Source organism: Cheilinus undulatus, linkage group 4 (genome assembly GCF_018320785.1).
Source record: "Cheilinus undulatus linkage group 4, ASM1832078v1, whole genome shotgun sequence".
NCBI classification, from domain to species: domain Eukaryota; kingdom Metazoa; phylum Chordata; class Actinopteri; order Labriformes; family Labridae; genus Cheilinus; species Cheilinus undulatus.
Window position 1 is genome coordinate 44272896 of NC_054868.1, and position 11826 is coordinate 44284721.

Genomic DNA, 11826 nt, shown 5'->3' on the forward strand with positions numbered 1-11826 from the left:
TACAGCTTTAACTATTCAGCGCAGCGCGTGCTAGCTTCCGAACAAGTTCCGGTGCTACATTTCCGTCACATCGTCCATTTTCACGTAATCGCACATGGTGCCGCACCGGCCGAGGACCCCCAGCCTCTTAATTTTTCGGATTCTGCTCTGCTTCGGCGAGAAATCCGTCTCGTATCCCTGATAAATGCAAGAAACCGTGGATATGGTGGACGACCCAGAGTATGAAGAGGAAGAGCCTTCCTTCAGCGACCCAGAGGACTACGAGGATGACGTCGATGACGAGGGTGAGCGGCGGCAGGAAAGACGCCGGCTTTTAGGCCTGATGCTAACAGTTAGCATGGAGCTGTACTAAAGAGCTCAATGGTAGTTGTGCTGCAGGTGCTATAGGGCTAGCTCAAGTTAGCTTGTCAGTTAATTTCCCAACCTTACATTTTAGAGTCCGAACACGAGGAACAAAACAGCGTCATCATCATTTTCTTGAAACTTATCCCGACATGAGCTAATATTAACCAACGGTTTCATTTCACGCCCATTGAAGCCTCACCCAGACCCCAGACGACCATTCTCCGTGGTCTTCTCGCTGTCATTATAAAACTGCAGTAAGGCTTAGACTGTCATGTAATTGTCTCACAGCCATCTGAATCAGTTTTAAGAGCCAAGACCACCACAGCCACCTTGCAGTGCGTGATTTGCAGGAAGCAGCTGGTACATCAGGCCAGCTTTCACATCATGTTCATTTTAGCCCAGGATTGAGGAGGATATAGGGATATAGTCCATAATCTCCCTGAGGTTTACTTAACATGAACTGATTTAATACCTTATTAACAGGGTAGTAAGTAACTTCTCTAGGATTGTTCTGATATATATGAGTGCCTTGCATAGTAATACTTGACTCATCTGCAAGTGAATTAGATCCCATAATTTGAATCAGTATTACAACAGACCTGTAATTACATGGATCAACAATAATCTAGACTATTAGATTTCACAAGTTTAGCAAACTGAAGGACTCTGTGCACTTGTCATAGTATCAAAATGTATTTTTCTTTATGGTTTTCTTTGTGATTCACCTTTTGTGTCTTTTCTTGATAAATATTGGAAACCTAATCCTATAGGCTTTTTGGCAGTGTTTTAATTTGCTGTCTTAAAGTGATTCTGCCACTTCCCTAATTTGTAGCATCTCATTTTTCTACTCATAGTTTGTTTGCTTTCATACTGCTGCAGTTCAGAAATATTAACTAATAAAATATGCTGGCAATCACAGCATCACACACTAAGACAGTGGTTAACTTAAATCTGACTGTTGTATGTTTTGGACATTAGTTGTCTGTTGTATCTCAATTTTATTTATTTTTTTTATTTTTCATTTAACAGGGCATTTTGCAGTGGTTATTGCTTCATGCGTAATACACAAAAACAGCTGTCTAGCTATTAACAATACTGTTTTTTCAGGGCTTATGTCAGTACAGATTATAAGCTGTGCATGAGACTGATAACCAGTGTTTGGAATCAATATGCACTTGTTATGACAATCAAAATGTACTTAATGTGACAGAGGTAAAATTGCATGTTTAAGTATGTATGAAAATACACAGTTTAGCCTCAGCTCTGTCAACATGAGATGCAGCAGAGGGCAACACAGTCGCAGCAGGAAACAGGAAGTGATGCTGTACTCCAGTTATCCCCAAATGATGGCCCGTAGACCAAGTTATCTGCCCCACCCAGTCATGATTGCACGGATCAAATAAGCCAAAATTTTATACAAACATTAAAAAAAAAAAAAATTAAAAATCTGCCTGCTGCAGCTTTTGTGATTTTTTGCTTCAGTACTTCTGAATTCCCTAAACTACCTCTATTCCTTCATATGAAATCGAAGTAATCATAATCAAGCAAGATTAACATCTACTGTGACTATTGTTTATGCAGTAGGGGAAAACTTGTGGATGTTTCTGCCCTCAGTTTGATATTCTTGCCACAGTTTAACCCCTAGGGATCACTAATTGGGGAACTGTGCCATACACTGTCAGTATCACCAGGGCCTCAGTGTTGATTGGCTGAGAGTTGTACGACATCTTGCCAGTCAGGTAGTATTGTAGGCAGCACATAAGGTGAGGCTGCCGAGTGGGAAAACAAAGTCAAAGGAGAAGACACACCTTGCCGTTGGCAGCACACCTTTTAATTAAATTGATCAATTATCGGTAAATAAAATGCTGATACTGGTAATTGCAAAATGCCAGGTATCAGAATCAATAATTGGCCAGGCTGATAATCGCTCTACTTGTACTAACTATGGCTAATTTGCAATTGCTGTCATTGATGAGTTTTTTTTTATTATTGAATCTGTTTTTAGATTTAAGGAGATACAGAAACATTATTATACAGTTTAAATACAGTCACTGAAGTCATTACATGGAAGAGACTAAAATCGGTGTAGTCAAATTTTGTTGATAGAAAAAAAAAACTGCTGCAAATGTCTTGCACTTTCAAGATGCAGTTTTTGCATTCATACACTAGGTATTTTTGTTGTATTACTTTTACTCTTGTTTTTATCTTATTAAGGCCCCTGACAGTAGGAGTACAGCGGCTCACTAGCTTATTTATTTTCTTTCTATCACCAAGATAAATCTCCTGCATGTGTAAATGTACTTTGCAAATAGACTTGATTCTGATTTTCATCTTTCCCCTCAGAGCTCCTGGGTGACATCCTGAGGGAGAAACCCCAGGAAGCTGATGGCATCGACTCTGTGGTTGTGGTGGACAACGTCCCTCAGGTGGGCCCGGAGCGGTTGGAGAAACTCAAGAACGTCATACACAAAATTTTCTCAAAGTTTGGCAAAATCACCACAGAGTTCTATCCAGAGGCAGAGGGCATGACCAAAGGGTATGTGTGCTTCTTGCACTGTCTTAATCTCACTCTGTTATTGCAGTATATGGCATTACTGTTGTATTTTAGTGATTTTATGAATGGTAGTAGTAGTGGTAGTAGGAAACCTTTATGTAAGCCTCAAAAAACATTTAACTTTCCCTCATTTATGATGGCATTAAGATAAAAAAAGGAAAATTCACAAATAAAAAATGGTCTATTGCACACCGGTAAAGTTGCTACTATGTCAATCATTAGTGTTATGAAAATTATGAATCTTCTTTAAGAAAATTCACAGGACCTGAAGCAGTAGTCAGCTAGTAGAATGGCACTGGTAGGGTCCAGTTCATCATGGATGTTCTTTAAAATGGTGAATGTCCAGTAAAGGGTTTTAAGGATTAAAAAGATAATCAAAAAAGACTCATAGCTCTGACCCATATCTCACACAGGTACATCTTCTTGGAGTATGCCGCTCCCACTCAGGCCCTGGAGGCAGTTAAGAACGCAGATGGGTACAAACTTGACAAACAGCATACGTTCAGGGTCAATCTCTTCACTGATTTTGACAAGTAAGTGTGTTAAAGTGTTAAAAATGTGGAGGAACATATTTTGAGACAAGCAGACTAATTCTGTCTGCTCATTTTCCCAGATACATGAACATCAGCGATGAGTGGGTTACTCCAGAGAAGCAGCCGTTCAAAGACTTTGTAAGTGCTGTTTGGTTGTTGATAACTCAGATTTTTACAAAGCATTTCTCATTATTTTTGACAAGTCCATGAAAATGAGCCTGTTGAATAACTTTCCAACCACAAACATCTTATCTTATCAGGGTAACATGCGCCACTGGATTGAGGATCCAGATTGTCGTGACCAGTACAGCGTGATCTATGAAGCTGGAGAGAGGACGGCCATTTTTAATAATGATGCGAAGGACCCAATCATAGTTGAAGAGAGAGCGGTGAGATGACAGGATTGATATGAGTGGATTAAATGTAGTATTACAGTGAGGGTCGGCCTGCAGACTAATGATGGTTTTGTTTCTGCAGCGCTGGACAGAGACGTACGTCCGATGGTCTCCTAAAGGCACCTACCTGGCCACCTTCCATCAACGAGGCATTGCACTGTGGGGCGGTGAGAAGTTCAAGCAGATTCAGAGGTTCAGTCATCAGGGGGTTTCTCTCATCGACTTCTCACCGTGTGAGAGGTAATTCACCTTAGAGATTCAGCTTCTAGATCAGGGGTGTCCAAACTATGGCTCAGGGGCCAAATGCGGCCCAAGATCGAAATTTAATTGGTCCATAGTTAATTCTAAAAATAAAATTAAATCTGGCCCACATTTGAACATGGAGCTTGTGTTTCACTGTATTGTACGTCAAAGTTCCAGCCATTAAATCAATCGTTTAGCGTTGTTACAGACAGGCCATGGAGTCGAGCTCTGCCTCAATCAGCTGATCTAATGCAATCCCTCATCAGCTGACAGCCAGGTGATTTGCTCTCCTCCACCCCAGCTCCTCCTTTATTTTCATTCTGACTGAATCAATGTCATATAACTCACTTGTGGATATTAAAGTGGCCCTAACATCCTTACATATTTCTGTATGTGGCCCTCAGTGGAAAAAGTTTGGACAACCCTGGTCTGGACCATCATTTTTGGACCCCTGTCTGAAACCGTAGTACCACTCTTATATGATTATTTATTTTAATCCAATTTTGTAAATAAATACTGTTACAGATATTTCCAAGTTACATTCAAGTTGTAAATGAGACTGTAACCACCAATGTCAAATGCAGCTGTTTAATACCTGCACTTGCCAGCAGTGAACCTCTACTCCACTACTTGAAACTTGTACTATGTACACTTTATTCAATGTTTACAAATGTCACAATGTTTACACTCCACTCAAGGAAGCTTTTCACAGTACAATATGATTCATTCTCTCTTTTTACTGTTGCGACTCTCTCTTTTACTGTTGTCATTGCTATTGTTATTGTATTTTATTGTATTTATTCTATTTTTATTCTGTTTTATTACCCTGATTCTATTTTATCCTAATTTTACTGCTGCTGGACTGTGAGTTCCAAACAAAATTTCATTGTACCAACAACAATGACAATAAAGTCTTTCTGATCCTGATTCTGATGATTCAGAAACAAAGCCTGAAATATGTCAGTCTTTCAAGCTGATCCAAATAATAGTGTTCATTCACAATCTTCAGGCTTTAGTTGCTGTTTCTAAGCCCTAGTTTTCTCCTGTTTATTTCAGGTACGTGGTGACCTTCAGTCCTCTGATGGACACTAAAGAGGACCCTCAGGCCATCATCATCTGGGACATCCTGACCGGACAGAAGAAGAGAGGTTTCCACTGTGAGAGCTCTGCACACTGGCCCATTTTCAAGTCAGTATAGTCCACTTTTTCGTCCTTGTTTTCTTCTCCCTTTTTCAAAATGTCCTGTGCTTCACAGCTTCTCTTCTGCAGTGACTGAACATTTACTAATTTGTTCTCAGATGGAGCCATGATGGGAAGTTCTTTGCCAGGATGACCACAGACACTCTGAGCATCTACGAGACTCCAGTGAGTTGGTTTACAACAAACCACTTTATTATATTATTATTATATTACATTAACATATTATATTATATGTTGGTGGTGCAAGTTAGAGCTTAAGTCTTGTTTCTGCTTCTCTTAGTCCATGGGCCTGCTCGACAAGAAGAGTCTGAAGATAACTGGAATCAAGTAAGTGTCCTTGATGGATAGTGTTAACTGATTTGAATTTAAAACATCTGTCCACAGAGATATTTACCGTTAACCATTTTTTGTTTCTGCAGGGACTTTTCCTGGTCTCCTGGAGACAACATCATAGCATTCTGGGTACCCGAGGATAAAGACATCCCAGCCAGAGTGACTCTGATGCAGATGCCTTCCCGTCAGGAGATCCGTGTCCGTAACCTCTTCAACGTTGTAGACTGCAAACTGCACTGGCAGAGAAACGGAGATTACCTGTGTGTCAAGGTGGACAGGACTCCTAAAGGAACGCAGGTACACAAATGGAGAGAAAGAAGGGAGACTGTCGAAATCTCAGATTAAAAAAAACAAAGGTTGAAGTTATTTTTAATTGTTTGCAGGGTGTGGTCACCAACTTTGAAATCTTCCGCATGAGAGAGAAGCAGGTTCCTGTTGATGTGGTGGAGATGAAGGGTAAGAATATTAAATTACACACAAAGGCTCAGTGCCATTTCGAACTTTTATTTTGACCTTATCCTCGTTTCCAAGTGCCTCTGAGGAACAGAGTTACAAGGGATGGTGTGAAATCTTCCCCTCAAAATGGGTGGGTCATGTAAAGTTGCTTTATGGGTCTGAATAGTTTCCAATTCCTAAAATAAAGTTGGTTGACTGCAATCCCCCAGCACACATCCACCCTTACTTCACACTTACTTCATATATAAGGGCAGAGGCAGGTTTATTCCTGCTTTCCTCTTTAGTATCTAAATCAGTTTTAAATAGCTCTGTGTGCTTAATATGTTTCTTTTATTCAAAGAATATCTCCAAGAAAATTTAAAGGAATCCTCTCCTGGCATTAGCAGCGTCATTAGACTTAGAAACTTGACGCTTGAAAAGACAAGTCCGATCAGTTTCTCTCTACAAAGCTGGAGTGAAGTCCCATCCCTTCTCCATTTTTGATTGGACAGTGAGGGAGAAGCATCATTGACAAGTGCGGTGCTGTTTCAAAAGTGGAATTGTTTTCAACTGAGATCATGGTGACAAAAACAGCTGGAGCCAACAATGTTTTCAGCACTAAAAATGTCCTACTGCATCAGCTTTGTATTGAACTTTAAATGCTGCTGGCACTGTGAATTTAGACCGTAAGTAAACACAGAGCCTCATTCATCTTCATTAGACTTTCAAAAAAACTACATGACAACAGGCAGCTATGCAACACTTAGAAAAAGGGAAACACTAACATGTAAAGAGTAGTGATGACAACTGAATGAGGTGATGGAAGAAAAAAACTAACCTTACAAATGCTGTATCCCAACTGTCTGTTAGCTTCACGCTAATACACAATTAAAATGGCCATTAATGACCTAGCAGCATTTTTTAATTATATTTTGACTTGCTCTGCTTTGTTTGTAAATTCGTCTATGTCAGTGACAGCGTGCTTTTTTCCTTTTGACAAACAACTTTCAGATGCACCACAGTCACGATCTGGCAGAATAGTTTTTTCCTGGTTTAAGTAAAGTTAAATAAATAAAATAAAGGGCCTTGCACCCCTAGCACTCCGCCCTGTGTCTCCTTTCCAACAAGAGTCTGGACATCCTAACCCTAGATTTGTTTCTGAATGTAAACAAGAAATCAATGATCTAATGAGTGTTTTTCTGTGTTTCCAGAAAGCATCATAGCATTTGCGTGGGAGCCCAATGGCAGCAAGTTTGCTGTTCTCCATGGAGAGGCTCCTAGAATCAGCGTCTCCTTCTATCATGTCAAAAACAACGGCAAGATTGAGCTCATAAGTGAGTGGATTACACACAGATGTCCTGTCATAGTCAAAGACACTCCTCAAACCTCCACTGTTTGACACTTGTTCCTTTTTCCTGCAGAAATGTTTGACAAGCAGCAGGCCAACAGCATCTTCTGGAGCCCACAGGGACAGTTTTTGGTGCTGGCTGGACTCAGAAGGTCAGTTTAAGTTGTTTTGTTTTTATTTTAGTGATGGACGCACAAAGCCCCTGATGACAAACTAAATAACTTTTCTGACACCTCGTATGAGAGCTAAGCTCCTGATTCCAACTCTGTTCTGAGGCTCACGGTATTCGTTCTTTGTACTTGTGTATTTGTGTCCTTGTGTCTAACTTAACTTGTTTCTGTGTGCAGCATGAACGGAGCTCTCGCCTTCGTGGACACATCAGACTGCACCATGATGAACATAGCAGAGCACTACATGGCCTCTGACGTGGAGTGGGACCCGACTGGTCGTTACGTCGTCACTTCAGTATCCTGGTGGAGCCACAAGGTCCGTGCCGTTTCATAACCACACAATAGATTTTTGTCCCCCTGAAATCAAAATCAGTGGGGTGAACACTGATACTATTTCCATCTGCTTCTTCATGTTTGTCTGTAGGTGGACAATGCATACTGGCTGTGGACGTTCCAGGGCCGTCTGCTTCAAAAGAACAACAAGGACCGCTTCTGTCAGCTGCTCTGGAGACCCAGACCTCCTACCCTGCTCAGCTCAGACCAGATCAAGGTATTCATTTATTTCTGTATAATCTATAACCTCCTTTCCATTGGATGATATAACTCGGCTTGATGCAGCTCTCTTTAGATATAAAGTGCTTTTCATGGCTTTGCTCTTTTGCAGATATAAACACTTTAAAGAGGGCTTTAATTTAAGCTTACTGCCAGAGCGCCCCAACATAATACCACAGTGGGAATGTCCTCAATGCGTCAAATGAGTCAAATGAATTTCAAAAACTTTTTGGTGTCAATCATAGCTTAAATAAATTTATGGGGGTTTGTACAGCATTAGAATGTTCCCTTTTGCATCACTAACAGCCTAACACTGTGTTAGGTAGTAACTATTACCTAGACTTATCCCTGTGACATTAAACTACAACAAACAATACAGCAATAAACGGTAGCAGGTACTATCAACAGTTATTTCAACAAATAAACAACAGACTTCAGTTCTCAACTGTTGCTGTCTGTGTTTTTACAGCCCTCTTTTTAAGTGTCTTGAGATAACTTTATACATAAAGATTGATTGATTGTGTCTTAATTTGAAATATCTGTCTGTCTTGCAGATGATCAAGAAGGATCTGAAGAAATACTCAAAGATCTTTGAGCAGAAGGATCGTCTGAGCCAGTCCAAGGCTTCTAAGGTTTGACTTTTTTTTTTTTTTTAAATCTTGTGCAGACTGTTTTCATCTCACCTCCTTAACTTTTTACTTCTTGTCTATTATGACACTTTTTTTTATTATTATTACTTTAAAATCTAGATTATAAGTAGCACTGGTGCATGGATACAGCAAGATTCTGGGATTCTCAGAGAAAAAAGTTTAAACTGTGTCATGACTTCCATCACATTCAGCTAAGAATCCAAAACAGTAACTCCAATGTTGAACATCTTTTCTCCATTATTTAATCAATTTTTCAATCATTTCTGCTGCTAGCAGCTAATGCTATCCGCCATATTTTTTTTTGGTTGTGCCAAACAATGGCAGGCTGTTTCATCGTCCAATGTGGTTTGCTAACTGTGCAAGTCTTTACTCTCAGAGACATTCAGATGGCCTGAATAGTACAATAATATTTTGAGGACTTTTTGTTACAGAGTGATTACGTTTTTCACTTTTTGAAAACTTTTTAAGACAAAATGTCAGAGCGAGACAAAATGGTATAAAAATAGCTTAGGGCTCAGAGAGTTCAGGGACAGGAGAGTTTATAGTCGGAAATGGGGGAGTGAGAGGGTTTGGAAATAATGTGGAAAAGGAGCCTCAGCTCAGCTTTGAACCTGAGCCGTCTACTTGAAGGCCACAGAATAAACCGTACAGCGTCTTGGGGCCCAATCATAGCACATTTTGAGCTGTAAAGCTGCCACTTGCAATCAAAATGGTGGCGGCGCACTTGCCTTAATGATGCTCCATGCATCAGTCTTTTTGCACTTGGTAATCTGGTCGTACCATTATGTAAGGTTCAGACAGCATTAAGATAAAGTAAAAGTGCGTCTGTCTCACCAGATTTTATGATATGTAAAGTCTGGCTGTCCATGATGAAAATTTAACAATCTCCACCGTTGTTCTCTGATATGACACTAAAAGTTTTCTGTGTTTGAGTAGGAGCTGGTGGACAAGCGCAGGTCCATGATGGAGGAATACCGTCGCTACAGGGAGGCGGCGCTGCAGACCTATCATGAACAGAAGAGCCTCCGCCTCGAGCTCAGAGGAGGTAGGACCTCCCTCTAGTGTAGTATTTGTAATCCTCTCTCCATTGCTGTCTTTAATTAAAAGATCGCTGACGCTCCTCTCTGTCATCTAGGAGTAGACTCTGATGAGCTGGACAGCAACGTGGACGACTGGGAGGAGGAGACCATTGAGTTTTTTATCAACGAAGAAATCATTCCCCTTGGAGATCTGTAGTCCCCTACGCAGGTAACAATGAGGCACAGACAAGCCTGAGGTTGACCTTGACTATCCTAGACTATCCTTACTAGATTACAGAAATGGGAAGCTTATTCTTTTAAGATTGGTGCTACAGTGAGTATTAGAGTCTGACAGGCTAGGTAGAAAGCTTCAAATTGAGGCATAGTGATTGAAATTTTAGTGATAAAGGAAAAACAACACTTTGTGTTGAGACTAAGGATGTTGGAATACCAGTATGCAAAACACACATTATAGATCTTTTCACTTGAGAACAAAACTTCTGAAACTTCTGTGGTTGTGTTAACAGCCAAGTTTCTCACCCTGACGTTATCACCTTAAGTGGGTTGGTGTGACAACATTTATATCCTGCAGATGACAGAATAGCAAAGAACCAGTTCTATGTATTTCTCCAGTCTGTTAATGATGGGAATAGGTGGATGTGCACTTAGCACTGATGTAGAGGCACATAATCCTATTATAGCATCATGTATTGGATTTTGTTTTTTGCTTAGTCCACCACTTTGCATTGTTCGCTTCACATCATTTCTTACCTCCTGAGACCCCTCCTGTCTTAACAGGGATAGTCTGACGCTGTCAATGACCAACACAGTATGATTTTAGGGGAAGTCTGCCTGAAATCTGGCAGGGATTTTCACAAATAAAACAACTTAATACCAACTGGGACCCAGCTAAAGCCTGGCACACACTACAAGATGATAGTGCAGATTTTCAGCCTGATTCCCCATCTTCTGACTAAAGTCTGCAAAGTCCTGATTATCTGATGGTTCTAAAGACTACCTTGCAAGATTTTTCAGTGGGGGTTAAGGGTGATTTTATTACATGTTTGTAATAGTGTCCATCTGCCCCATATTTTGGGGTTGGATGTATTTTTATATGTGCTTTTCTGAAGCATGCATTAAGTTTAACAAAGCAGTGTTGCTCTGCAGTAGTGTTCCCCTTAGATAACACCATGTCAGTGACGTCAGTGTTTTAATTGAATATTGATTCAGTGGAAGCTGGATGCAACTGTTGCGTACCAATTAATTCGTCTCCCATGCAGCTGCTAAATTTCATGAATGGAGTCATTCTTCTGTGAGCTCAAATCTTTATGCCACACAGGAGGGAAATTAGTCACATTCCTGCATCTTGATGATATCGTGAATCAAGCCTTTGAGATTGACAACCTCTGCGTGTGCATTATTTGCCGTCTAGACACTGACCTGAATTTGACACACTCTCTCTCTCTCTCTCCCCTCTCTCTCTCCCTCTCTCTCACAGTCCATCCGTTTTTGTGTGGAACGAGGAGAGAAGAACTGCGTCATTGATTGGAGAAGGACGACCACGCTGTGAATCTTGGGGTTCAAAATCCAGAGCCTCAAAATTTAACTTTAGTGACATCATCAAAGCACGCCTTACTGATCAGCAGCCACGCCGAGGAGCGAGAGAGAACATATTTTAGATATCCTCTCTTTGTTTCCTCGCTGTCTTTGGGCCCCATTTAATCATTTCTCTGTGGAACATTTAGAAATACTGCCTTCTTTTTCTATTCATCATTTGAGATAATTGCTCTCTAACCTCTTATTGGACCGTCTTACTCGGGGGTTTGTTGTTGAACTAGCCTCACCATGCTAGTGTGTCATCAAAGGGCAGCACACAGTGCCATACCAGAAGGGGTTGGAGGTGTTGTGCTCAAACAAGTAGCCTTGTTAATAAATGTGCTGATGTGGCACTATAGTGGCCTGTATCCTCCTCCTTTCAGACTCGGCTTTCACACAGGGAGGGGGCGTGCAGCGGGATTAACTTTAAATAAACATTCAAACACAATACTA

General features: G+C 40.7%; 1 protein-coding gene and 1 non-coding gene across 2 annotated transcripts; both read left to right on the forward strand.

Annotated features, from left to right (window-relative positions):
• The first annotated feature begins 61 nt into the window (after positions 1 to 61).
• Positions 62 to 11826, forward strand: eif3ba (eukaryotic translation initiation factor 3, subunit Ba). Its single transcript, XM_041785992.1, has 19 exons — positions 62 to 284; positions 2689 to 2881; positions 3313 to 3432; positions 3513 to 3570; positions 3693 to 3821; positions 3910 to 4067; positions 5127 to 5258; positions 5369 to 5435; positions 5551 to 5597; positions 5690 to 5900; positions 5987 to 6059; positions 7250 to 7372; positions 7460 to 7538; positions 7734 to 7872; positions 7981 to 8106; positions 8663 to 8740; positions 9695 to 9803; positions 9894 to 10006; positions 11276 to 11826. The coding sequence occupies exons 1-18, from the start codon at positions 185 to 187 to the stop codon at positions 9992 to 9994; spliced, it is 2043 nt and encodes a 680-aa protein (XP_041641926.1). The 5' UTR covers positions 62 to 184; the 3' UTR covers positions 9995 to 10006; positions 11276 to 11826.
• LOC121509179 lies at positions 7584 to 7665 on the forward strand. Its single transcript, XR_005991856.1, has one exon. It is a non-coding gene; the product is annotated as a small nucleolar RNA SNORD60 (small nucleolar RNA).

Excerpts from the sequence above, each read along its gene's own strand:
- eif3ba (XM_041785992.1), top strand. The coding sequence starts at position 185 with ATGCAAGAAACCGTGGATATGGTGGACGACCCAGAGTATGAAGAGGAA. Across the intron at positions 5,901-5,986 it reads GGACTCCTAAAGGAACGCAG|GGTGTGGTCACCAACTTTGA; the intron begins GTACACAAATGG and ends AATTGTTTGCAG. Across the intron at positions 7,873-7,980 it reads TATCCTGGTGGAGCCACAAG|GTGGACAATGCATACTGGCT; the intron begins GTCCGTGCCGTT and ends GTTTGTCTGTAG.